The 27,570-nt window shown below is 37.4% G+C and overlaps 2 protein-coding genes and 1 long non-coding RNA gene across 6 annotated transcripts; 2 read left to right on the plus strand and 1 right to left on the minus strand.

Annotated features, from left to right (window-relative positions):
• The first annotated feature begins 2,216 nt into the window (after positions 1 to 2,216).
• On the plus strand, positions 2,217 to 9,863 carry LOC122078348. 2 transcript variants are annotated; one of them, XM_042644302.1, is made up of 11 exons: positions 2,217 to 2,560; positions 3,101 to 3,250; positions 4,274 to 4,618; positions 5,140 to 5,223; positions 6,596 to 7,093; positions 7,339 to 7,474; positions 7,583 to 7,745; positions 7,890 to 8,018; positions 8,312 to 8,506; positions 8,910 to 9,032; positions 9,452 to 9,863. In XM_042644302.1, exons 3-11 carry the CDS (start codon positions 4,339 to 4,341, stop codon positions 9,560 to 9,562), a joined length of 1,719 nt encoding a protein of 572 aa, XP_042500236.1. In that variant the 5' UTR covers positions 2,217 to 2,560; positions 3,101 to 3,250; positions 4,274 to 4,338; the 3' UTR covers positions 9,563 to 9,863. The 2 variants fall into 2 exon arrangements, with proteins under 2 accessions (XP_042500236.1, XP_042500237.1); XM_042644303.1 differs by having other exon boundaries at positions 3,189 to 3,250.
• A 605-nt stretch (positions 9,864 to 10,468) lies between these two features.
• On the plus strand, positions 10,469 to 12,682 carry LOC122079085. Of its 2 annotated transcripts, none has more exons than XR_006140267.1 (2): positions 10,469 to 11,233; positions 12,425 to 12,682. It is a non-coding gene; the product is annotated as an uncharacterized LOC122079085 (long non-coding RNA). The 2 variants fall into 2 exon arrangements; XR_006140266.1 differs by having other exon boundaries at positions 12,444 to 12,682.
• A 4,201-nt stretch (positions 12,683 to 16,883) lies between these two features.
• On the minus strand, positions 16,884 to 27,122 carry LOC122080228 (protein IMPAIRED IN BABA-INDUCED STERILITY 1-like). Of its 2 annotated transcripts, none has more exons than XM_042647167.1 (9): positions 26,088 to 27,122; positions 24,738 to 25,022; positions 24,001 to 24,318; positions 21,429 to 21,656; positions 21,035 to 21,132; positions 19,257 to 19,362; positions 18,504 to 19,154; positions 18,271 to 18,394; positions 16,884 to 17,313 (listed from the first exon to the last, which is right to left on the minus strand). In XM_042647167.1, exons 1-9 carry the CDS (start codon positions 26,442 to 26,444, stop codon positions 17,294 to 17,296), a joined length of 2,187 nt encoding a protein of 728 aa, XP_042503101.1. In that variant the 5' UTR covers positions 26,445 to 27,122; the 3' UTR covers positions 16,884 to 17,293. The 2 variants fall into 2 exon arrangements, with proteins under 2 accessions (XP_042503101.1, XP_042503100.1); XM_042647166.1 differs by having other exon boundaries at positions 18,271 to 18,403; positions 26,088 to 27,120.
• Between the last annotated feature and the right edge of the window lie 448 nt (positions 27,123 to 27,570).

Here is a 27,570-nt window from a genome sequence, read left to right on the forward strand (position 1 = left end):
AAAAAAAGGAATATCTAGAGATTGAGTGGTATAAGACAGGGGGCCAATTTTTAGCTGTGACACATCATCTATCTGGGTAAGTAATGACCTCTGTTTAGGTCCATCGTTAATCTAGAAATATACCTGGTCCAAGATGAGATGGAGTTTAGACTTAGAAGACCCAAAAGTTACCATATTCCTATGCATCCAAATAAAATAGCAAGTAATAATAAAGATATTGAAGAAATGGTTCAACTCATTCAACCTCAACTTATAGAAGTGGAAGAAATATATTATTAAGTTTGAAATAGATAAAATTTGTAGACATTCATCTCAATCTCAAAGGACTCGCTGCCTGGGTTCTTCTTGAGAATTCGCAAGTGAGGAAAACATGCTGAATGTTCTCCTACTCATAGAAACATAGATCACATACAAGATCTAAGTCCACCCATTTATGCAAGAAGTCTTTTGTAGGAATCCTATCAAGAGCCAATCTCCAAAAGAACAATTTAAATTTGGGGTGAATTTTATGTTTTCAAAAAATCATCATCATTGAGAGAAATGAAATAAGCATGTAAACTTGTTATAACATCCATTAGAAGTTCTTAGTTCTGCAAAACCCTTTTTTTTTTTTTTGAAAGATGGCACCACCATCTTTCATTCTCAAGAGAAAAAGGGAAAAAGAGATTTGATAGATCATAGAAGATAGAATATTAGGAAGAACAGAAGTGATCAAACTTTTATTCCATTGATGTCCTATCATGAATTTACTAACCTTATCAAGTTGAGCAGTCGAATTAAGGGCTCAAGATGGAATTATTTACTCCATAAAAACGTCTAATCATTTGAATTCCTTATCAGGCATGCTTCAATTTTTATTTTTAATTTTTTGGAAACTGTTTATTTAAAACATGATTTAAGATACTAGAATAAATAAAAAAAAAGGGTCTCATGATCAGACAGGCCCAATACTATTCAATCTTGATTTGGATAGGCCTGAATCATTTGGAATCGAATAGAAATACCCTTAGTTGCTATGAAAAAAATCATTTTTTTTTTTTCAAAACCTTACTACCCTTCAACTGTATTGATATAGCGATATGGTATTGGCTAAGAATCAAGATTGTACAGGGTTGATACTAATTTGATTCCTTAAACTATGATTTAGAGAGAGTTTCACATTGTTGATGAAGAAAATCGGTTTTTCTACTAAAAAGAAGGAAAACTATTTCCTATAGAAGGCGATTCTTTCGCATGAATGAGTGTCAATGATAGTGCACGAGGAAGCATCTATATAAATGTTATTTTCCTTTTATGAGGATGGGCCGGCCAATTAGCCCTACCCCCATGTGTCTGGGTATATGGGCCACACTCTCCCATATAAATGTAGAAACCTTTTTAAAAAAAAAAAAAAAAAAAAAAAAAACCAATGGAAAAAGCCAATGAAAGGAAATGCAAAACCATCTTCAATTGACGGGGTGGGGGGTAGCATTGATTTTTTTGCGCACTTGTGTCTGACATAGACAACACCAAATCCTCAGGGTTTTTTCTCACCCCCAAGCCAAAAAAAAAAAAAAAAAAATTTGTTTGATAAAAAAAATTATAATTATAATTAAGTACCATGAATGGTTCAAAAGCACATATAGAGGAATTGATCATTTTTGTGGCATGTACTCTTTTACACTAGACTAGTTTTGATCCGTAAAATTATGACAGATGGTCACTACTTTCATTAATTTAATATAGAAATAAAGGTATTTACCTGAAAAAACAAAAAAAAAAAAGGTCTTGACTAAAAAATATCAATTTTTTTTTACTATTTTACTCTTAAAACAATACAAATAATTGATCATCCATTAGGGTGGGGATTGAGAAATCAGTCTCAATCTAGACTAATACGATATAATTAATATACTTGAAACCATGTTCTCAACGGTTCTCACGCCTTTTAATTTGTTTTTTAGAATTCCGTACTAATAATTAAAAGTAGAAACGGGGTAAAGGTCGAGATTGGATTTTTGGACCTGCTAAAATTTGAAGGAAAAATTTCTCGAATTGAAAGTTTTGGACTTTGCAAGAACAGTTTTTCTCTCTCAGTTTAGGGAGAGAGAAAAACATTTGAGATATTAAAATAAATAAAAAATTACAGGTGGAGGAAAGACCAATGAGGGCTCATGGACTCCCCGCGAAATTTCGATGGAAAAAGCGAGGACGAGCCTATCTGATCTGCTCAAGAGAAGAATACAAAATAAAAGAGAGAGAGAGAGAGAGAGAGAGAGAGGTTGTTTAAAATCGTAACGAAAAATCTAATCCGACGTGGACTTCGCTCTGATCTGTCTGTCTTGTCTTGTATCGGGTTGATATTGTTAGTTATTGTTATTATAATTGTTGGCATTGATTCCTGTTCGAGTTGATTCGTTTCCTTCCTCCACCTCCGTTTTTGTTGTTGTTGTTGTGTTGCTGTTGTTGTTGTTGTTGTTGCAGAAGGGAGGAGAAAGATCTCCGACCGATCTCTTCTGCAATAACAGCTTCTTCTTCGTCAAGATGTCGATGCTGAACTGCTCCGCATGTTTCTAATCAGGTTTCTCCCTCTCTCTCTCCTTGCTCGATCTGCTAAGTTTTATCGTTTTATATATATTTTATATTTTTATATATATATTTTTCGATCACATTTCTTGCGTTTGTGTAATTCCCCTATCCCTTGTTTTTAATCTATTTCGTTTTCTCATATTCTTCATTGGTAACCTTCAGTTCTTCGTCGTTTGTTTAATTTGACGTACGTTTTTATTCTCAATCTGTTTGGACTTTTGTATTCTTTCTACGCTTATTTTATGCGGACCTTTTCTTATTTCTATTTAGCTTTTGTGATATTTTTCTCTGTTGGTTCTCTGAAAATGGAAGCAGATTAATCGAGTTTCCTTTTAAGAGAATTAAGTTGCAGTTGAGTCACAAAAGTTGGGTTTTTTTTTTTGGTTCTTCCTTTTGAATTGCTGAAGAACCAATTCTGGTTCCTTATTCCCTGTTACTAAGCAGTATCAGGGATTTTATTTCCTGTTCTCGTAATTTAGGTTAGAGTCACAAGTTCTTACTTGATCCTTAATTATTTTTCCCTTCCCTATAGGCTGAAATGCGGGTCAGCGATTCAGGATTTTTGCCCCATTAGACATCTCTTCTGCTGATTATTGAGTTCTCCCTAAACTATATTGCAGAAGTGAATATTGGGTCACGGACGCTTGGATTCGAATCTGTAATGCTAACTTTCTTCTTTGAGGTACTTCTATTGACCGCGGTAATTTTCTTGTTTAAATTCCATTCTTAAATTATCTTCTCAACTAAATCTGCCAGGTTTGCTTTTCTATAGATCCCCTCGTTCTTGTATGACGCTCTATTTTCCATTCTTAAGCTTTCGGCAGAGCATTTCCTTTTATAATGGGCAACCAATGTAATGTTGTAGCACCAGTAACTCTGGTGAACGTAATGATTCATCATGCTAATTTGGATGCTGTTTCACTTGTCTGCTTTTATACAATTAGCAACTAAACTTTACATGGAACAAGAAAGGTTTTCATTGTCTTGGAAGACTTCTCAACTATAGTTTGTATTGTTATAATTTCTAGAGTATATGTTGTTTGAACATATTTCTGGAAACTGTTAGAAATACTTCTGGTCGGTTAAGGACTTCGATTTTATTCCTTAATTAATATGATTGTCAGTGGCTGCATATGCCATGTCAGCACATACAGTGAAAATGGCAGGGATGAGACTTGCTTTTTGAGTGGTCCTAGCTTGATGATCATTTAGCCAGGAAGTAAACCCATCTGGACATTTCTCTGACTCTGGTTTGCCATTCTTCTGGTTGATTACAACAATTTCATTTATGATCTCACATCTTTAATTTGGAGGTTTGTTATTACCTGAGATCCTCTCCTCCAATTGGTGGAAAAATAGTAATGCATCCTTTGTATTGGGGAGCAACTTAGTTATTGCCCTAAGTCCAATCTCTATTTCATTGCCAGAACTTGATCTTCTATTTGGTTGATGAATGGTACACAACTGAGTTAGTGGGTCCTAATCACTGTTATATTTTAGACTATGAAATTGATCTTGTCATGATTTTTTGTCAAATTATATCTCATTGTCATGATGTCCTTCCTAAGGCATTTTGGTTTCCATGTATTTTGGCAGATTGAAGGCTGCTTTATTTTGGCATTTAGAAAATTTTCATTCTGATATTCTTTTGTGCTAATCACATATTTGGTCCCTTGTTTTTCTTATGTTATATGCTCTGTTGCAGATCTTCTAGGGTTGTTGGCATCTCATGAAGATCATATTTCTTGTTTTAGAGACTAAGTAATCATAATGGGTGGCTGTGTATCAACACAAAAAAAAAGAATTAGACCCCGCAGGAAGCATCGCAGATTGAACAAATGCCGTGGAAAAATTTCTGCTTCTGTCCCTGATGCACCCAATAAAAGGCTTAGTGATGCAGGAAATCGTGTAACAGATATTTCTGTCAGTGAATTTGTTCATGTGGATTATGATAAGGGTGCAACAACCACATGTAGAAGATCTGAGGTTTCTAATATGACATTCCATCTCACCCAGTTGCAGTGGCTTCACAGTCAAATTGATGCAAATGGTATTTCACTCATCTTCTGGTGAATCTTACTTGTCCATGATTCAAAACTCTCTTCTTTTTTACCCCCCCTAAAAGGAAAAATCTTCGCCTTTCTCTGATAGTTCCTATCATTATTTATATTTATATGAATGCTTAAATTGCACCATCTTCAATTAAATTGCACCTTTGGGAACACCCTCTCCTGCAAAGCAGGGGTAAGGCTGACATTTGCCCCCAGACCCTGCAGTAGCAGGAGCCTTGTGCTCCGGGTTGCTCTTTTTTTTTTTCCCTATTAAATTGCACCATCTAAAAAATATTGGATGTGACACCTTTACCTAAACCATCTTTTGGGGTTTGAGGAAGTTTATATCCGTAACCAAATTTGGAAATCTTATCCATAACCAAATTTGAGAATCACAGTTTCCTACTGAATGTATTTAAAATTTTTGCTATTCATTTCCTCATCCTCAATGTAGAAATTTTTTCTTATCAATGCTTTTAGATCACTTGAGGACTCACTTTAGGGGTCTATGTGTTTGCAGTGATATGCCAAGAAGAAGCATGGTATGATTCTGTCAGTATTCTTGAATCAGACTCTGATGATGACTTCATTAGTGTGCATGGAGGTAAAGCAAATTATTCTCTCTGCTAATCAAGTTTACTAGAAGAGAGTCCTAGATAGCTGTCCCAGAATACTGTAAGGATGGTCCACATATGGCAAGACTTTGGTGTGGTGTGGTGTGGTGTGGTGTGGAGGAGGGACTTGTGCACTCTAAAGTACAAGCATGACACTGAATGAACTAAAAAACAACCGCATTGGATGATCCTATTATTCTAATCACCCAATGTTTTGCATGTTGTGAACTTCCAGAAAATATACTGATTGGTTCACAAAAGGTAAACATATTTGGGGGGGCTGCGATATTGGGTTGGCAAGAGCGCCTGTCTTACCAATCTCCATACTCAACACTCTTAGAATGTTGCTTAGTCCTAACCAAGGTTTTTCGAAATCTCGTTTCATTTCGGTGCTTCGGTGGGTTCAGAAACTGAAGTTTCATTTCGTTTTGGCGAAATTTCGGCCGAAATGGTGTATTTTTTTTGTTTGTTTCGGTGGTCAAACGGCCTTTTTTTGACATGAAACTTGGTGGGTAACTTATTTTAAGGTCAGTAAACATAAAATACAAAAATATTAGGACATGACATTGTTTTAGAGTTGCAACTTTGTTTGGCAACAACCGTCGAACTGTTCTGAAAATTTTACCTGGTTTTGGAGAAAGAACTTTACCTTTTCTAAGCTTTGAATGTGTAGATCTTGTAGGAATCCAATGGAAGTCAAAATGTGTGATGATGTGGCTAATTAGAGGTTTGTTGGAGACTTGGAGTGTTTTTCCTTCAAAATATACAAATGAAACCGAAACCACCGAGACAGGCGAGACATTTGAAATTTTGACTGAAATACCAAAATTTTGACCGCGATATGGTATTTATAATAACACATGGAATGTACCGAGATACCGAAACGATACTGAAATTTCGGCCGAAATACCAAAATTTTGTACAAATGTTATTTCGTATGTAATTTAGCTTTGGCAAAAAAAAAAAAAAAAACACACATACACACACTGAAATTCTGTTGGCGAGATTTCGATCCATGGTCCTAACCTGCCTTGCTGCCTTATGAAACATGCATGGAGTTTAGTGGTTTATGAGGTGACGATGGCTTGGACTCAAGAGATTTTCAAGAATGATACATGACTCTAACCTGATGAGGACTATAACATGCACTAACATATGGGGCTGGGCAGGGCCTTGGCTTAATCCACCCTATTGCCATCCCTAGAGTTGACTCACATTTGGTTGTTCTCACTGGTAGGATCCTGTGAAGGTGGGCTGAGCCCTTATGGAACATACCTTGTGACATTCTGATACCAAATTAAATGGTCTGTGTACGTGTGTAATTAATGACAAATGTTATTTTTTCCTCATTTTTCTCTGCAGATTGTTTCCCTTCTGTGGGAAATGTAGTTGGGAACATCTCAAACAGCCAAGTGCTTCAGTACGAGTCTGCATCATGTTATGTTGATACTGGGTGTAAATATGAAGGGTTCTATGAAAGTTACCTGAAAATAGACGGAGGTAAAGCTGTGAACAAAGAGGAATACAATGAAGCAGATGGATTTCCAGTTGCAAGTGCCCAAGGTTATGAGCTCTCTTACTTGGGGAAGGCCAATGAAGTCTGCATGAAGAGGAAAAAAGTACTAGATGATCCTTATGGAAGTTTTAATGGTCTAAAGGAGGATAAACAAGACTCTGAAGAAAAATCTCAAGAAAATAACTTGAAGTCTTGTTTGCCTCGTTTGGTTCCTACTTTCAGTTTCAATGACAAGAATCAACCTCCAGCAAGTCCAGTTGCCCAATCTCAAAAGAAGAAGTCAACAGTTATCAGGCTCTCTTTTAAGAGGAAGTCCTGTGATGGAGATGAAATGATTGAATTCTGTAAGTACTATCTAGTTCCAATAAGTGCCTGCAAACGAGTGACTTCTTTCATGAAAATATAACTGTAGGCATGATATAAAAGAATAAAGAAAGTGAGTAACCAATTTCTGAAATTCTTTTTGGTTGGACTGTTGTTGTTTTAAGTTTGATGTTGTAGTTTGACTCTCTGATTTCAAGTTTAGAGTTCTAGATAAATTGTAATTTTGAATTTTGGAATGATACCAGAAAGCATTTGGTGTTTGCAGGTTCTTCAAAGAAATTCTTATATCGTCCCAGAACAGGACTCTTGATTCCCTCTTCAACAGGAGAGAAGCCAACTCCAGGACATTGGTCTGATGTCTCACCTTCAGTCTTCAAGATTCGTGGAGAAAACTATTTCAGGTTTGTTATTTGATTTGCTTCATTTGATCGCATAGCAAGAATTCATACATCAGTAATCAATTGCTGGTGGTCCTGTTTTGATCATGATCACTTGCAAATACAATGCAGGGATAAGCGGAAATCCCCAGCTACTAACTGTAGTCCTTATACCCCAATTGGTGTTGACTTGTTTGTGTGCTCAAAGAAGATACATCACATTGCCCAGCATCTTGAGCTTCCCCCTGTGAAAACACATGAGAAAGTACCTGCACTTCTCATTATTAATATTCAGGTATTTTCTGATTGTCATTTAATCTGTTCTGTCATCCTACTTCATTTCTTTGGTTGTGGTACCAATCTAACTGCAGATTCAATATACTAGGAGTGTCCTACATCCTGCGGGTTTTCACGTCATATATCCTTTTTCTTGTGACAGCTACCGACTTATCCTGCTGCCATGTTCCTTGGCGACAGCGATGGGGAAGGGATGAGCCTTGTATTATATTTCAAAGTCTCAGAGAATTTTGACAAAGAAGTATCACCTCATTTTCAGGATTGCATCAAGGTAACTTTCCCATCCCCCTTGCAGTTTGCTCTACTGGCGATTGTACTTCCTACTGTTCAAATCAAGCTGTCAGACTCAGACAAGGAACTTAGCTTCCATTTTGTGGAAAATTGCTAGTGTTTGCATCATTCTTTTGGCTCGAGTTAATAGCTGTTATCATAACTGTCAAGTTGAATTAGTAGTGTCTATCGCCATTCCTTCTTGTGTGCCTTTACTGCTTTCTGTTTATCTATTTAATCTTATTTTGTTTCTTATTGTTTCCAATTGGTTGATAATATGCTTTTATGCTACAGAAATTTGTTGAGGATGAAATGGAAAAGTTTAAAGGGTTTTCAAAGGACTCCACAGTTCCTTTCAGAGAAAGACTTAAAATCTTGGCTGGAATGGTTAATCCAGAAGATCTTCAATTGAGCTCTACTGAGAGGAAGCTCTTAAATGCTTACAATGACAAGCCAGTACTATCACGCCCTCAGCACAATTTCTACAGGGTAACCAATAAAACTTTGTTTTCCTCCTCATGCTAATGTCAAGATGATAAATGTATATGACCAAACTTAAAATTAAATGAGTAAATAAATAAATGTGTGTTGATAATTAGATTAATGTGGATGATAAGCAAGTTACTTCTTGAATATCCAGCACTAAAAATATGCAAATTCTTATGTTTGTGTCATGAAAACAAGGAACTTGAAGACACCTGTTTGACTGATGCTCAGTATGGTCTGCATGTAACAAAAGGGAGTTTGTAATACTAATACCAATTCTTTGTTGTGGGACAAGAGTTTTGAGTTTTCTTTGAAGGAGGGAGGGGGATATTCAGTATGTTGTTACTTGTGCTTTTGATGGTTTTTACTAATAAAATTAATCCTGAACCATTTATTGTCCATGCAGGGTTCCAATTACTTTGAGATAGACCTGGATATACATCGCTTCAGCTACATATCAAGGAAGGGAATTGAATCGTTTAGAGAACGTTTGAAGCATGGGATACTTGATCTGGGTTTAACCATTCAGGTACTGGTTCTAGTTTATGAAGTTTGCCCATTTTTGGGCAACTTTAGCTTCATAATTTAAGCTGAACTGATAGTAATATACTTATTTTCCACCTTCCCAACTGGAGGTGGCTTGGATGAGTTCAAATCTAATTGTTTATTTTATCCATCTTCGCTCTTTTGATTTTTTACGCTGTTGCTTACTCTTTCCTAATTCCTTTTGATTTTGAAGTATGACTTCATAGTCCTTCATAGTTCATATAATTATTTCCCTAGCTTAATACATCTCAGTTCACAAGTTTTGTGGATTCTAAAAGAAACCTTCTCATTTAAGTTTTATCCATAGTCCAAACTCCGAAGTCAAGCTAACATTTTAATTCTTAAGGCACTTAATTGAGCTTTCTGATTGTGGTCAAAACTAACCCCATTGCACTGTAACAGGCCCAGAAACCAGAGGAACTTCCGGAGCAAGTCCTGTGCTGTGTGAGATTGAACAAAATTGATTTTATAAATCATGGCCAGATACCAACAATTATGACAATTGATGATTGATTTTGGACAGCGAAGAGCCAGTCATTGCATTAGAAGCCATCACGCAATGTTAGGTGGAATGGGCTAAGAAAGTCCATCTCTGTAAACATTTGGACTTGCACTTGGGGCCGGCTTGAATTGGATGGTTAAGAGAAAAAGTAGAAAGAATGAGCACATAATCTTGATATTATGATTATTATTAACATCTATCGGCTTTATTACTATGATTGTGATTCCCAACAATTAATAAACTCTGTTATATATGCTATTATTATGAGGAAGAATACCAAAGTGGACAGAGCAGGGATCAGTTTGGAGGGTAGTTGACTGGTTGGATTGACAATCATTGATTTGATCCGCTGATTAGATGTTAAGATCTAAGGGTGTCAATCGGTCAGATTTCAATTATTTGGTTCAATTTATTTTTTTGACAAGGTGAAATTAAAACCAAACCGGATAGCAATCGATCAAAATCAGAATCGTTTTGCATTCGGTCCAATTTTACTCCAATTGATTCGTTGGCTAGTGTTCGAGTGAGAGGTATCATTTTCTATTTGATTTTTTCGGTTCTTATTTGGTTTAGAACCGTCGATTTTCTGGTGCAAATAAAAACCGAATTGGGAAGAGAACCAATGAAATAAAAATCGGATCATTTTTCTATGATGTGGTTTGGCTGGATTGTAAATGTTTTCGGTTCTGGTTCGGGTGGTTCAATTTTGACACCCCTACTTAAATCCATCAATATATCCCTACAAAGCCTTTTCGTTAGCCTTTGTTTCATGGACTGGGAAGTTAGTGGGCCTGGGCTTTAAAAAGCTAATGTTAGGCCTGATTACACAATTTTACTTGGCTCGATAGGCTCGATTGATACTTAGTGGGGATACAATTGTGAAAAAAGAGAAAGAATGGTGGTAAAATGGGGTGACGGGTTCAGGTTAGGGTTTTCATTCTTTTGCAGATATAAATAAGGGAGAGAGCGGAAGCGCCAGAAAGAAGAGTCGCCTTAGGCCGAGCGCTTCCCCCGTGAGGGAAGGGGTGGCGTGGTATTCCACGAGAAAGGTTAAAAAGTTCGTGGCGTACGATTACGCATCGTGCGATAGGCGCATATCACCAATCTGGGCTTCCAGTGGCCGCTTTGCTGCTCTGATTTGCAGGCTTAGCGATGGAACCGCCCGACATATTCTTCTTCTTCTTCTTTTTTCTCTTATTTTTAATACTCTCCCTTGGCTTATTTCATCTCCCTTTTTCTTCGTTTCTTTTTAGATAATTTTCAAAATTTCTATGTATCATCTTCTTCACATTTCTCTCCCCAGATTGTGGTCAGATTTTCTGGGTTTTAAGTTTTAAGACGTTTGGTAATTTTTCTGAGGAGGTAAGTACGGTTTTCGCAAATCCTTGTTAGTGTAATACGTTTGGCTCTGTTTGGTTGCAAGGAAAATGGAAGTTTTCAAAGCTAATGATGAAATTTTTATACTTATTAAGTTATTTATTTATTTTTATTATATTTAATGATAATATTCTTTTTATTTGTAATTGTTGTTTTATTTTACAAATTCATGAAATTTTGGTTCAAGATAAAGTGACGTGGTAATGTGAAGAAATGATAAGAAAATTCTCTTTAGTTTGGAAAGTTACTTCCTTCCCGTTCCTTTAATTGGTTTGTATCAAATGGAGCCAACCTTGTTACATAAGGTAATCATCCTCTTTCAAATTTTGACCATTTGGATAGCAGGTTTTGTCATTGTGTGTGTGTGTGTTTTTTTTTTAATAAGAAAAAGAAAATTAAAATTACTTGGGATAACATGTCTTGAAATAAAAAAAAAAAAAAAATCAGCCTTATTTCAACTTAATGGCTATATGATGCATTCAAAACACAATAGATGGTCCTGAGAGTAATTGGAAAAAGACGCCCAATGAAACAGGGGAGTCTTAAGTTAAATGGGATTCGCAACATAGAACCTAGCCCCCCAGTAGACTCTATCCACAGTAATACTTGAGACAAAACCAAAAATAAAGCTTCGCTTTAAAACCTTTATCCTAATTCTACTGATTCTAGGTTTCTATCCAAGCCTTCATCAAATAATACGGTCCAATTTTCTAGCCGCATAAAAGTTCCAAACATCCATTAACAATCTATATACACACACAAGGACCCAAAACAACCCCTATGACCATTTTGTTGCCTCTGTCCTTAGAGAAGAGACCAATCACCAGCTGAGAATCAGTCCAAATATCTGAGTAATCACATTTTGGTGCAGTATGAATCTGGGTGGCTGGAAGCACTTGGGCATAGACCCTGTGGTGCTCTCAATGGCCATCCTCACGGCACTAATACAGTGCCACAGGATTTTTATTTATAAAACATTAGTCCATTTCACCAAAAAACAAACCAAGATAATTCAATCCCCACATGATTCTTGGTCCTATGATGCAATGGAGTGCACAAGCTATCTTATACCTCTCCAGGCAAGGATTTAGGGGACGGTATTGGTATCGGTATCGACAAAGGCTGATACCAATTCGGATTGGTGGGTATCGGTCTATTTTATCCCTGATTTTTATAAAAAGTATTATTTTTCCTATTTTACCCTTGTAACGATCCGGATAATCGATCTAGATCGATATCGAGTTAGGGTTCGATCTCAGCCAATACCAATCCAATATGACCGATATGGCCGATCCCAGACCGATACTTGAAACCATGTTTCCAGGTGAATTTAACCAATGCTACTGTCAGTTTTTTTTTAATTTTCCTAATGTGGACCCACCAATCCTTATTTGTGTGGGAGTTACTTATGCAACTAATAATACTTTTGGATGAACTACTTTTATTATACACAAAAGGAAATTGTGTTTCATTAAGTATTGATTATATGATGACAGAAAATACCTCATGAAGCAGGTGAAGGGCGATAGACGAAGAATCAGGGAGATTTGGAGCGATTCAAAAGATCTTGAGGAACTAATTTCTGATTACAATATCACTTCATGGCCTTGGACCCTCCCCCTCCTTTTGATGTGTTAAAGCTTTTGTGTAACATTATTATTTTTTGTAGGCCCAGTGACGAAGTGGTACTAGGATTTCAATTTTACAATTTCATTTCGTACAATAATGTATATTAAATGAAGTTTTTCCTTTTCTTAAAAAACAGAAAGAAAAAAAAAAAAATGAAACTGGAAACTGAAACTTGACAAGTGACTGGGACTTTTCTTTATTTAAAAGAAAAAGGAAAGAAATTTTTTTTAAGAAGATCTTAGTGTATGCATGTTCTAGAAATCCAAGGCATATTAGAGAGAACCCGGATCATAATTCCAAATTTTGGAATACAATTAGTGAAAGCAGTCAATTTAAATAATTGAACAACCCCAATTTTGATTATAACTTGGATCAAAGGTTTAGAAACCTGAATTCAAATATGGGATCAACATCCGATTCAATTCCAAACCCTAGAAATTTAAATAATTTAAATCAGGAAGAAGAAACAAAAACATGTAGATCTACTACTATTAAGGCAGAAAAGAAAGCACATTGTTTGAAATACGAATACTTAGTTTTTCTACCCTAGCCCAGCATGGTACATCATGGGTTATGGATATCCGATCCTTACATTGCTTTTAACCCACAAGCTTCATAAAACATTTTCTACTTAATTTTTTTTTTTATTGCATTATCAGTAAAATAATTTTTGAGGTTTTAGACCTAGGAACTTCCTAAAATATATTTTATTGAATCAGCCTAGGCCTTTTTTTTTTTGGAGGGGGGGGGTTGGGTTTAAGAAATCTAGCTCCTTATTTAGCCATTCTTTTCACAAGGGAGGGATGAAAAACTAATTATTGAGCCTAGCTGCTTGATTGGAACTCAAAATAGGTCTACTGTAGAAATGCAACCCTAAAAGCAATCTAGAAGGTAATGGAAAAACAAGAATAAGTAATGCACACAGGTTGAAGAGGTTCGGTAAGATTGCCTACTTCCTCAGTGACTGTTTCACTGTCAACGGAGAATAGGGTTACAACGCTTGTCCTCACACCTCTCACAATTGCTTACAAAGAAAGAGATTGTCGTTCTGTCAAGAGGCCTGCATCAGTACTCCTCGGATTAAACTGCGAGAGAATACAAGATATCGTACACCAACATCTACATCTCATATGAATTGACATAAAGGTTAAGCATAACTTACATTCAACTATTATTGTCAAAACAATCAGTTAGGAACTTAGTTCAGCTGAGATGAAGGCGCGTGGATGGTCAATCTGAAGATGAGAAGAGTTAGCACAATTGGAAGCCAATAGAACCATTGTCATTAGTTACAGACAATAGGCATTGGTAGATAGTCTTGAGTAATTATATAGTTGATTTGGGATGCTGAGCAGACTTCAGAGCTGAGTCGGCTATTGAGAAGATCTGAGTACCTATGGGATGCACGGTGATTGCGTAGAGCTACTGTGAGGACAGGTCATTGTTGCCATCTGGACTGAGGAAAGGTCAGTTTTTGTTAGACGGAAACAGTTCAAACTAGGTGATTGAACCAAGCTTAGTTGTGGGTGTTGTGTTGAGCTTCTTAAGTGGATTTTAGGACTATTCATAAGCTCTTATAAAACAAGAAGAGAGGAGAAGATGGAACAAAGGAGAGGAAGCTCCCATCAGGTTGAACCCAAATATCCCCAAATCCTTGATGTTTCATTGTTGAATCTAAGAATTTAAGTGAAGGTTTTGTGGCGTGCTCTAAAAAAGACATTTATGGGTTAATAAGGAAGGCTTAATGAAGACTTGGCTTGCACAAGAACATGATTCAAAGTTCTCCTCATGTTGAAGGGAAGCCAAGAAGTTGAAGAAAAGTGTATTGTGGAGAGAAGGAGAAGAGAACCTAGGATTTGGTTATTGCGAGAAGCTTCAAGTAACCCAAGTGACACTCCGGCAGTGAAAAAGGCTAATCTTAGAACCCATTTAATGTTGTACTGGGGTTGTTCAGTAGGCATATAACACGGGTTGTAGCTCCTAGCTGTAGTGCCCTCTTAGTTGTATGTTGGGTAAATTGGGATTGTAGCCCTAGAATTATTGTTGAAAGGGTAGAAGCAGGGGTTATAACTCCTGGATCGTTATAGTGAACAAAAGTAGTGTGTTAAGAATATACAAAGTCCATTGAGGCATTGCTCCGTGGATGTAGACATGTACATGGTGAAGCACGCCAATATCTGTCTTGTGGTGTGCGCCTTATGGTTTGCAATTGCTTGTGGATATTTGTGAATGTGGTGCTCTATGGGATGGTTTGTGTTTATGGTGGATATGATGTGTTGAGAGGCTGGTGGTAGCCATATGTTTGTCGTAGGTTGTATATGATTGGCTGTGAGTAGAAAGCACCAATCAACACCTATGAGTGAGTCGAGAAATGAACAAGTTGGGATCAAAGTTTTTAGTCATCACTAATTCACCCCATCTCAATGGCCATTTGGTCCAGCAATAAACACCGTCCAAGAAATTGATTGATACTAAGAATCCGATCTTGTGGTGAAAGGACATAGATAATTCATGTATAATATGCAAATAATACATATATTTGTTATATTATTTTAAAATACATACTTTATACTTTAATGTGTATTCTCAAATGTGAAATAATGGTAAAGACTGCCCCTAAACATATCAAACCTAATGAACAATGCATCATAAGAATTTTATTATATTAGGGGAAAAAAAACCTTTCAAGTTGTTGGTGTAAGATGTCTTGTATTTTGTCGCAGTTTAATCCAGGGAGTACTGGTGCAATGCCTCGACAGGCAGGACGACGGTCTCGCTAGCCGGTTAGTGGGCCGTGGGGATTGCAAGGGGGCAGGAGGCTATGCAAGGGGTGTAGGGGGGCGCAGCCCCTCGCTCGATTTATTTGAGGGCAATTGTGTACTTTCCGGATTAAGGTTTTTCGCTATATATTTGTAGCGAGGGTTTCTTTCTCTGTAATGCAAGCAATACTGAAAGGTGTGAGGACGAGCTCTGTAACCCTATTCTCCATTAATAGTGAAGCAGGATCTCATCTCACCGAGGACGTAGGCAACCTTGCTGAACCTCGTAAAATCCATGTGCATTGTTTGTTCTGTTTTTCCATTATCTTCTGCATAGTTTTAGGGTTGCATTTCTACACCTGTCTGACGTAGGAAACATCTAGACAACGCGGAAAATGACCACGCTACCCACACCATTGTGTGTGTGTGCAGAAAACGCTAGAATTTTATCTAGCGTTTCGTGAGGCAATCCGGCAAAGTTCTTTCAAGTTTATTATTACTAGGAAGAAAGAAAGGTAACTAGTGCTGTTACCTACGCCCTCTCACGGGGTCTTGTGAAATGCCCCCTGCCCTCTGTGTGCTCTTTGATGGATGCTCATGTGTGCTCCCCCATTGAACAACACTGGTTACAGTTCTCTCTCCCTTATTATTATTAAACCATAATCATAAGAATGAGGAACCTAGACTGTCAACTATCCTGTCACATGGTATGGGTTGATACTCAAACTTATATGGATATATTCTACACCATCATCTTGTAAAATGCTCTTGTTCAATCTATTCCAACACTTTCATGTGTTAAAAAAATAATGATGTAAAAATTATTTAAAATTTAAAATTTTGTTTCATACATAGAGACAAATAGAACATGTAACTGACCCTGGAATTCCCCATCTATCCAGCACTTAGAATGACAATCTATGAGACCACAGGCTGTCAATATAGATTCCCTTTCCTCTAAAGCAATTTAGATACTATGTACCTTACTTAACCAAAAAACAAATAAACCAAAATTGCCATTACTTCTATCTTTCATTCATTTGATGTATCAAACAGAAAAATGTCTTCCACCCAGCTAGTGGAGAAATATCTACTTATACTGTGGCCTTTGTCTAACCTGTAGACTCTAAACTTTTTCATGCTATGTAGCAGAATCCAACAGCTCTGAAGAAGCATGAGTTGAGGGTGAGGAAAACATATCCACAATTACAGTGCTGACTATGCTCACTTGGCAGGGCAAGAAAATAATTTTATCCAAACGGATTATGGACGCCATACCATTTTCTTCCAAACCCAAGTTGCTATGATATGATGTAGTGAGTTTTGAAAAAAATGATGAATATCATCTGAAAATGCTAGTGCACTTGGGATGCACTGTTGAATGTAGCACCATAAGTTACCAAAAAATGAAAAATAAATGAAGAGCACTGTGCCATAAGGGATGAATTAATGCATTTGTCAGGCAGCATTCAGGTTCAAAATTGGAGATTTGAAGAATAAAATCAGTACCAGAGGAACCAGATTGTTTTAAGAGGCTTATGTTACACTACGAGAGAAAAATGAAAAATGAGAAAAAATGGGTCTGGAACCTCTTTCATTGATAGTATTGAGAAGCTTTTGAATCATTCCTCATGCATATACACATAATATTGGCCAAGATATGTTTTTTACCCTACCTCAACCTTCTACCTAAAGCTGTAACTTTGAACATTGGTTCTAGCCACCTCCACTGCATCTGGCACTTTATGCAGCTATGATTCATCGTTTGTCCATGTCCTGGGATCCCCTACCTAACCTAGGGAACTCTTTATCAATGTATGCTTTGCCCAGTTTACCAATGATGCCGTATCAAGCCTGTTGAGGGGAGACAAACCTGTTAAATTGGAGCCATCATGACCTCAGCATTCTTTTTCTCCATAATTAACCTTATTTCAGCCAATGTCTTCTCGTGAAATGCTTGAAGACAAACCCACACAGCTACTTCCCTAGTTTCTTCCCTGCCATTGGAAACTCATTAGTATCATCACCAAAAATTGGCACCGACACATTTGATATGTCAATGAAGTTGAGCGTGCTAAACATTGAAGCCCAAGGCAAATCTGTGTGAGCAGAATACCTTAAGAATATAGGTCCCAGAGACTGGGAAACATTACAGAACTTTTTAAAACGAGCAGAGCGGGTGGGATGGCAACCCACAGGCAAAAAAAGGTGAGGGGGCATCTAGATGTGCACAAGGCAGATCATGTGGGACTGAAATTTTATGGACAGGTTAGATCCATGGCTCCTGCTCACATGTCAAGTTTCAGCCCAATCAGAATTAGCCACGTGGAAAAACAAAACGCGAAAAAATATGGTGCACGGGACTACAAGGAGTGCATGGACATACATGGGAGTAGATGAGAGGGTAAATGGTAGAATTTGAGAATGAAACTTGACATGCAGCCTATTTAGACCATTTCTTGGATATCCAAAGTCAGAAATGCAGCATCATTCTTCCATGTTGCAGCTGAACAGCAGCCCCCACAAACCAATTTTGTTTGAAACTTTTACCTAAACAAAAAGGTTGCATTTTTGGAGAAACCTTTAATACTCTTTCCAAACATAACAAAATAGGCTTTGCAAATCAAGCCTATGTGGCTTCTTGCTTCACCAAAAATAGAACGGTGAGAAAATAATGGGCAGCACCAAATCATGGATGATAGGTCCTTCGATATCTACATGATAGAACTGCTGATCCCAGGCGCCTATGGGATTATCATCCCACTGGCCACATTTACAATGGGTCCACCTCTACCTTAAAGTGGCATCCTTTGACCATATGGACAGGGTCATTGGGTTTGCACTACAGTAGCATGCTCAAGGGACACAAGGGGACCAAAAGAGCCAGAGGACTGCTTGACGGATAAAATGGCAGCACACAGAAAATTGATATCTTATATGGAAGTTTAGTTTACCTCTTTGGAACCAAGACCTCCGGGCCGCTTGACGGATATGGCGCTCATTCCGTTCTAAGAGTTCTTCAACTCCATTTGATTGAGACAACAAGGGGCCAGACAAATCAACTCTGTCCCCTCGATCCTGAATGTACTGAAAATTTTAAATGAGGAAAGAATTGAACCTTTAGCCCAAGAGTTGCAGACAAAGAGATGTTGCTCTAATCAGTTAAAATATTGATTGTTGGTCTTACCCGATTGTTTTTCTTATCTGCCAATTCTTCCTTCAGATAAAGTGATGCCGATAATTCCTGAGAGAAATAGGCATCAGATGCATCAAAAGAATCTGGATTGTCAAACTGGCTCCACTGTTTCTGCAAAGCATGCCTGGACATCTCATGTGAATCATTGCCTTTAAAATCTGTGCGATCCTCATGTAAAACATCCCCATTTTCTTGCCTTCCTGAGTTTGAAGTATCTTTCAGTCCCTCTGATGGTTCTAATGCATTTGAAATTTGACCTCTTGAGCTAGACCGATTGTGTGATCTTGTTGATTCTGCATACTCCTTCTGCCTTTTTGCCCAAACAAAGCTACTTAATGATGCCATATGTAATGGGCCCGAGAAAGGAAAATCACCTTGAGACGCATTCTTTATGTGGGAGGGCTCTTGTGCCATATTATTCGATGTTCTTGATTGATCTGCACATAATCTAGCATCTCCATGTAGTGGGCCTGAGAAAGGAACATCCCCTTGAGATGCATTCTTTATGTGGGAAGGCTCTTGCATAGTATGAATTGATGGCTTTGGGAGATCTGCACACAATTTAGCATCTTTGTCTTCCTTAGGAACATGTGCAATATTTCTATTACTTTTATGGGCACCTAGTTTATTTCCCTGCAGCTCCTGTGAAGAGAGAAGTTTAAACCAATCCATGAGAAGGAGGTTCCTGGCCCCATATGAGAGAGAGAGAGAGAGAGAGAGAGAGAGAGAGAGAGAGAGAGAGACCTGCACGGGCGCCAATCTATTAAAATTTGTTTCTCGCAAAGCTTTGCTTATTCTTGTTGGTTTTCTTTTTCCTTCAGACCCACGTACTCTTCCACCAGCCTTTTTCCTGAAAAGACAATAGTGCATCAAGTATCATTTTTTTTTGGGGGGGGGGGGTGTGTTGGGGTTGAATAACAAGAATTTATTGATGAAGTTGGAGATTCCAACAGAGCAAACTGTCGATGAAAATTGTAGATTTATAAATTAAAAATATTGAATAGGAACCAAATTAAGTTTTTCTTGCCATTCATTTTACTGGAACGCATGTTCATGAACTCGAACTGTTATTCAGCTGTGATAACTCGTCATCGATTTTGAAAACAATTAGTGCCAATTGAGTCTTCTAGACATAGAAATGAAGAAGCACAGTAGCTAAAGGAGCAAAGGCGAGGTTTGCTGGTCCCAATAGACCAACTAGGGGTGCAAGTTTGGCCCTGACGGCCTGAATCCGCCCTTGGCTCGCCCTGATCCCGAACAAGTACCGACCCAAAAATTTTGGCCTTGAGGGCCGGCCTGACCCTGAAATTTCTGACCCTGAGTCAGGGTCAGGGCGGGTAAGGGTTGATGTCTTTGGCCCGCCCAACCCCGCCCTGAACCTAGCCTTGATTTTTGCCTTTGATGTTGACCCTGGTTGTGACCTTGATGTTAACCTAGTTTTATATATTGTTTGACATTGAGTCATTAACACCTCAAAACTCCTAATATATCTTCTCACCGTTCTCCCTTGATTTTTTTACCAAAAAAAAAACGTAAGTTTTTTTACCAAAAAATTTGTAACTTTGTATTTTTTTATCTCCTCTTTATTATGAATATTTTTATTTTTAAGTTATTTCATATTTTGCAGGGTCAGGGTCAAGGTCATCCCGGCCCGACCCTGAAAAATCAGGGCCAATTAGGGCGGGTAAGGGTTGGGCTGAACCCTGAAGGGTAGGGTCAGGGTTGAAGTTTTGTGGCCCTGAGTCAGGCTCAAGGCGGGTTTGGGCCCAGTTAAGGGGACTCAGGGTTGGGCTAGGGTTTCTTAAAACCCTAGCCCAACCCGGCCCTGTTGCACCCCTACAGACCAACAGGCAACAGCATTGAAACTGTTTTTTTTTTTTTTCAATAATCCTGGTTCACAAATCGACTCAGTTCATCCTTGATCTATAGTTTACCATTTGCTGGTTGCAGACTCTAGTTTTCTATATTCAATTCAGAAATATTCGTAAGTTTCAAACATCAAGTCTCACAGTTTATAAAGCTAATTCATTTTTTTCAGTAATCTGGGACATGTACATGTGATTCTGATTAATTTAGTACACCCATTTTATCCATGCCAAAGATAAAGACTCTCTTCATATGGATACCATACTTTCATTTGATTTGCTTAATTCCTCAACTTGCAGATTGAATCCAGAGTGGATTCAGGTGAACCGCCTTGTAGTTCATAGGTTGGTGCAATAAATTGGCTGACAAAGATATGACTTGACGAGTCCAATACCATGATACATGCACCGAAACCACATGGACAAAGAATTTAACAGAATATACACAATACATGCATTTGATATCACCAAAACGAAAGTCTTCTTTATTACAATGGTACCAAGTCTTGAGGTTTGACCCAAACCACTGAAACCAATTCAATCAAGACACAAGCACAGCATGGCTGAGTTTTTATTCAGTGTTCTAAAGCTTGGCATGGATCATAATTGACCAGGATACAAATCATAACAAAAGGGAACTGCAGAGAAAGAGCATACCTACGCATATCCTCACGACTTTTCGCATCAATCTCTTTGTTTGGTGGGTATTTTGGCAAGCTTGATGGATCGCATGCATAAGGCTTTGTTGTGAAATACTGAGGATGGTAAGTCAAAGACGTTTGATCAGAAAAAAACAACTTTTATGTGGCAGACTGGATCTTCAAAACAGAATGAATTCTAAAGTCTAAAAGGAAGAGAGGTGAACATCAAGAGACTGATCATTAGATAGTTTGAAATGGTCATAAGGAAAGTTTTACACACAATTTTCTGTGTAACATCAATGCTGCACACCTTTTCTTTTTTTTATTGATTTTACCACTAAGATGGTTCAGTGGATCACTGCAACTTAAGATTACAGAATAATATATAAACAGCTTTCTGCATGAATTACCTCAGAAGCAAGAGCAGACGAGGCAGTAACACGTTTATATGGTTCGACAGCAAGAAGATTTTCTATCAGATTCACAACAGTTGTGGGGAAGTCTTTAAGGGTAGCTTGGAGACAACTTTCATAAGGATGCTGGGGTTTAAATATGGTTGCATGGGGAAGTTTAGACTTTTTCCAATATTCATCCGGTGGAGAACCACAGAGCTTGAATATTTTGTGCAATTGTTCAACCTGGAGATGGGAAAAAATTGTTCCATTAGAACTTCAATCAGTGAAGAAGTAAAAACTGAAAAAGATAGAAAAAAAGTTTAAATCCTTTTCTTTTTTTCCCTTCTTAAATGATTAAAAGTTATCCTTTATACCACTTAAACCCATCTGTAGGTATTTTTCCTGGATATGCCATAATATGACTTAACCTACTTCTCATGGGCATTTCTCCTCCATTGAAGAATAATTACAAACCTTTTCAAGTAAGCTACTTCTACCCATCTAAATGCATTCTATCTTAGGGAAAATGCTCAAAGATGAGAATAAGATAATGAACTTACATTAAGACAAAGAAGAACTTCCAAATCAGATTCATATTCAAATGATTTTTGAAGTACTATATTCTAGTGGTATTGGTTCATAATCCATGTTTTATTACATCCTCCAATTTTAAAATATGAGCTACCAAAACTTTTTGTGGTAACAAACAATGCAAATAAAACACAGAAGTGGGCTTATTTCCACTGAAATAAGCATTGGATTATGTTTTATCATGTTGGGCCTTTGGTCCAATGGGTATTCATTATAGTGGGCCACTTTAATAGGCCTAAAAATATGGGTAGGAAGTAAAAATACAGGATGTACATTATTAGTTTAATCAGAGTCCTTATTAGGGTGAATTTCTTTTATTATTTCAGTTTGCTAATCAGTTTATGTTACCTTATTTATTCAGGATTGGTTTAGACCTTTCTTTTTTTAGTTTTGAGTCCATTTTTGAGAAATTCATATAATTTTGTAAGGGACTACAGCTCCAGAGTCCAGACACGAATATTGAATGAAGAAGAAGCTTTCAGCTAAATTGATCTATGCATTCCAGGCTGGTTTAGTGGATTTCTTAGTGTTGCATCTTTGGATTCAGATGTGCCTTGTGGTGTGGATTCAGCAAAGCAATCAGGTGGATTCTTGATTTCTATTTCTTACACTTAACTCCAATCAACTGATCCGGTCAATTTTTCTGTTCTTTCTTTCCTATTTTATTTTAAGGTGAGAGAACTCTGCCCACTTCCGCAGCCACTGTGCCAGCGTGCCGGCCGATGGGAGGGCACGCGGAAGCATCTTCAGCGCATGGGTCAGGGAAGCAAAGCAGTTTTTTTGAGCCCCCTGTCTGGGCGTAGACCCACACAAGCGGGCAGGGTTCTTTGTCCCTTTATTTTATTCCAGATATGAGATTTTCTCCATCAATACTCCATATATTTCAAACCTGATCATACATACAGTAACCACACTTCATGATTTACTGATCTACGGTGTCAAATTTCAGTTTGATTGTTGTTTTCTTAGAATCCTACTTCAGGTTGGGTTCTCAGTTTCAGCCTATTAAAGGTCAGATTTTGTTTATTGTTTCAGATTGATCTTCTGCTTCTATTACTGATATATGATTTCTATTCTGTTCCTTTGTTAATTGCTGGTCTGGACCTTTAAAACTCTGATTTCGTTGCTGTGATGGAACCCTAAATTCAAGAATCCTACTGTCAATAGGATAACCCTATGACCCTAGATCTAAGCATTAGATCTCAGTCAGATTTTGAGGAGTCATTCCTACCTACAAGAGTGACCTTCAACCAACTTTCTGTCCAGATAAGAATCTAGTTTGCATATTATTAATTTCTTCCTGAATTCTGGTTCTTTACTTCATGGTGGTTGTGGATATTTCTGGATTTCTGAAACCTATACATCAACTAAACAATCAAAGTTCACTGTGCCCAAAACATGATCAAATTATTAAAAAATTGGAACTTTAAAAGTGGGCAGGATATTGTGGATCTGAACCATACTGTGCCTACACCTTTTGCCAAGCCAAATAGAAACAGGTTTCCATCACACAAGATGAAGAATCCAGTTCACAAGGACAAGGTCTATTAAAATTATTATTTCTATATTGAAGGAATCCAAGTGTTTCTTAAAAGACTATATGGACACTAAATAGAGGGACTGAAGCACAACCGGTGCAAAAACAGAGATTGATTTTTTAGACTTAATTTGTCTCACCCAGAAGATCTAAGATCGACCTATCTGGTATATCTGATCAATTTCTTATTTCGAACAGCTGGAAGGAATAATTTATTAACAGGTAACTCTGATCTTCAGTTCTAAGTTCCTCACTTCCTTTCATGTAATTTCCTGGATGAGCAAATTTGCATATAGATGAAGAAATCATCACATGTATACCAAATTTCTTTCTTCATAGTCCTGTACCTCCTCCTTCCTCTTAAAATAACTGAATATGGTTATAAGACATGTAATTTTATGTATGAAAGAGAAATAATTTCTGATAGGAAAATGGCTTACAATGATAATATGTTTTTACCTCAGTCCTCCCCTGAAGGATAGGCTTCCCAATGAGAAGTTCTGCAAAAACACAACCAACACTCCACAGATCCACTGACGCTCCATAATTAGTGGATCCAAGTAAGAGTTCTGGAGGGCGGTACCACAAGGTCACAACTCGGCTGGTTAGCGGTTGCCTGTGCCTTGAGCTACAGAAATTTGCAAGGCCAAAATCTGCAATCTTCACAATTCCTTCGTTATTAACTAGAAGGTTGGATCCCTTGACATCTCGATGCATTATACCACGTGAGTGGCAGTGCTCCAGTCCAGAAAATAACTGGCGCATATAGCACTTCACCTACGGAATATAGACAAATCAAATTTTTAATGCAAAAGAAAAATAACAGAACTAAAAGACCGATGATATGTACTTTTTCATAGAATACCATGTTCCAGATTCTCTAGACATAGTACGTACTCAACTGTGAACTAAAACCCCTCCAATAAGGTACTCTCATGGAAATGCCTTGACTTCATTGACAACTAAATCAAATTGGATGGTAAAGGACCTTCAGCATAGTGTGATCTCTAAACCAAGTATCCAACAACAGTAAACTATTGATTGGATGGTCAAGATCTATGAGCTTGTACGACAACTGTGTGCCAGAAACACAAAGAGTTCCTTGTGGTATTCTGATCCTAATCTACCTAACTGTTCTAAGACCCAATACATATATATTTCAATTGAGCTAATGTACAGAACCAGTACCAACAAACCTGAGACTCGCTGAACTTGATATCTGGACAAGATGACAGTCCAGCCAGATCATGTTCCATATACTCAAATACAAGGTATATACTGCATGATAATCGAGATGTAATCAATCCTTCCAATTTCACTATGTTTGGATGGTCCAGTCTGCGAAGAATCATTATTTCTCGTGCCATAAACCTTACACTCTCGGGCTCAAAATTGTCAAATCGCACTTTCTTCAGAGCAACTATTTTCCCAGTGTCAAGTTCACGTGCTCGGAACACACTGCTGTATGTACCTTGGCCAATCTACATGCAAGATATTTAAACTAGTCACATGTTATGAAAGGAGATTCTGTGTCTATATTAATTGTACTAATTTTTTTTTCCATGGGAATATAAAAAATAAAAATAAAATAAAAAATAAAAAGGTTAAGAGTAGAAGCCCAAATTCAGAAGGAAAGTTAACAGGTTAGCAAAATGATAATCAACATATTTATGTAACAGTGTCTGGTAAAAAAAAGAATTTTGGTGGATAGCAGAAGCCATTACAATAAAATAAAATAAAAAAGACCATCTAGCTGTTAAAAAGAAAGTTATTACTTTAACATGCACAACGAAGATACTCAATTTATAATACTTGGATGGAGATGCAAGGGACAGAACTCTCAGATAAAAGCACTAAATCATTGTGAATATTTGTTCATTCTATAAGATAACTAATGAAATTAATGAAATAAGAAAACTGTCCCATGCAGTCCATGGAGTTTTTGCTTCCCACATCTAGTAGACAATCTTTAAATCCTAAATCAACTCACAGCAGAACAGCCTACCAAATATTGTTTCCCCATGAAAGAAAGCAGCTAAGACAAAAAAAAAAGTAGTACAAAGTTTGTCATAACTTTATAGCCCAAACAGGTAATTTAATATTCCAATAGAACCAAGAACAAAACAAAGCATCTGGTAGAGGAAGAAGGAATTACCATTCCTGGAGCTGCTGTGTTATATCACATAGCTTTAACAAAGGTTGGTGAGTAGTAATTCACACTATGATTACACTATAGAATAACTACAGATGAAATATCCATGTAAATTTTTTTTACAGAAAAATCTAAATTAAAAATGGATTTTTTTAGGAAAATAAATAAATGAGAGGCACATAGAATAAATGGGTGAACCATAAAAACCTGCATTATTACTTACCTTAATCTTACACAGCTAGAGAAGCATTATCTTTTCATAATTTTGTAAAAAGTAATGGAATGGCAGGGAATAAAGAAAACCCAAGATATACCAAGAACTAATCCTCAAAAGAATGTGACTCCATTTAATTTTAGTAATAAAAATTGGAATCTCCATTGAATTGAAATCTACCTTCTCCAACTTCTCGAAAGAATCCGCTCTGAGAGGTACCCATCCCTGAATTGCTTCTTTAGCAACGGCACTAAGCCAACAGGGCCACCCAGCAGCAACCTGTTCTCCTTCCACATACTTCTGCAAACTCTCCAACCTCAAGCTGAAGGAAGATTCCACACCCTTCGAGATTCCACTCTTTGACTCGCCTAATTCGTCACCGCCATCCCCCGTATCAATCTTCTTCTTCTCAGACTCTAACCCGGCTCGGTTTCGCCGAGAAGAAGATAAAATCACAGACCCATTGTCCCGCAACGACCCCGAGGAATCGAGAGCAGGCTTTATAGAGACCGCCTGCTTCGACGAAAAGCACCCCATTAATGAATAAAACTCGGAGGCATTCGATTGAATTGGATCAAACCAGAACGACCCAGATCGGGCAATGGGTCATAGAAGGGGAAGGGGAACTTAAAGCTAAGATTAGACGAAAATGAGAGTTGCAGAAATCAGAAGAAGAAGAAGAAGAAGAAGAAGAAGAAGAAGAGGTAGGGGGAAAAACGTAAAGTAAAAAAAAGATAAAAAATTTGGGATGAGAGTTGCCAAGTGTCGTTTTTCTATTCTTCCTCTCTCTTTGTCTCTACCTCTTTCTTTGTTCTCTCACCAAACGGAATTCGCGGAGGAATGGAGTACTGAGGAATTTAATGATTCGTAACAAACAGGCCGAGATCAACGCCAGTGAAAAACCGTGATGGTCTGAATCCCTACTACGTTTGAAAGTTTGTTTTCTCTGTTTCTTTCTTTCTTTCTTTCTTTCTTTCTTTCTTTAAATCCATAAATCCCATTTGCTTATATATATGTCTGGTTGGCAATTGAGCAATGGGTTCATTTCCAGAAGAAAGACAATAGACTTTGAATTATTGAAAATTTGTGAATGAGAGAGATATTTGGGATGAGAGAAGACTAAACGATGGGATACATAAAAAGCACAAGTCAAAAACAGAAAAACGGTGGAATGGATTAATGAATGCTGGCAATGAGACTGAAAAGTGGGAACAACAGACTATATACAGTACAGAGTATACAAGATAAAAGGGAGAAACTGTCAAATTCTCTCTTTCTCTCTCTCTCTCTCTCTCTCTCTCTCTCTCAAAAGTAGAGAGTACACACTCTCTCCATTTCCGTTCAGTCCAACTAACCAACTTATTAATATGCCTCTGTATTTATTTTTAATTTTTAGGTGAACCAAAACCACAATACACCATTAAGCTATGTTGAAGAACCAGGGGGAATTGATGCTATTGTGCTGTTCTTAGGATTAGGGGAGATATTAGGAAAAAGGTTCTCTTTATCAATGAGACCTATCCACATTTTTTGGAAAAGGAATCTAGTTATAGGTTTGAAGGGGTAAACAAGCATGTGGGATTTCAGCTCAATTTTTCTCTGACTAATTGTTACTGAAGATCTCTCTGATCTATTGTGATAGAATTCTCTACCAAAACCAAAA

The sequence above is a fragment of the Macadamia integrifolia genome, chromosome 5 (genome assembly GCF_013358625.1).
Source record: "Macadamia integrifolia cultivar HAES 741 chromosome 5, SCU_Mint_v3, whole genome shotgun sequence".
NCBI lineage: Eukaryota > Viridiplantae > Streptophyta > Magnoliopsida > Proteales > Proteaceae > Macadamia > Macadamia integrifolia.

What these genes read in the sequence shown, in the direction of transcription:
- LOC122078348 (XM_042644302.1), top strand. Translation starts at nt 4,339, where the DNA reads ATGGGTGGCTGTGTATCAACACAAAAAAAAAGAATTAGACCCCGCAGG. An exon ending in CAGTCAAATTGATGCAAATG is followed by an intron (nt 4,619 to 5,139) that starts GTATTTCACTCA and finishes ATGTGTTTGCAG; the next exon opens with TGATATGCCAAGAAGAAGCA. An exon ending in CGTGGAGAAAACTATTTCAG is followed by an intron (nt 7,475 to 7,582) that starts GTTTGTTATTTG and finishes AATACAATGCAG; the next exon opens with GGATAAGCGGAAATCCCCAG.
- LOC122080228 (XM_042647166.1), bottom strand. Translation starts at nt 26,444, where the DNA reads ATGGGGTGCTTTTCGTCGAAGCAGGCGGTCTCTATAAAGCCTGCTCTC. An exon ending in TCAAGTTCAGCGAGTCTCAG is followed by an intron (nt 24,319 to 24,737) that starts GTTTGTTGGTAC and finishes TATATTCCGTAG; the next exon opens with GTGAAGTGCTATATGCGCCA. An exon ending in CGTCTGCTCTTGCTTCTGAG is followed by an intron (nt 21,133 to 21,428) that starts GTAATTCATGCA and finishes TACCATCCTCAG; the next exon opens with TATTTCACAACAAAGCCTTA.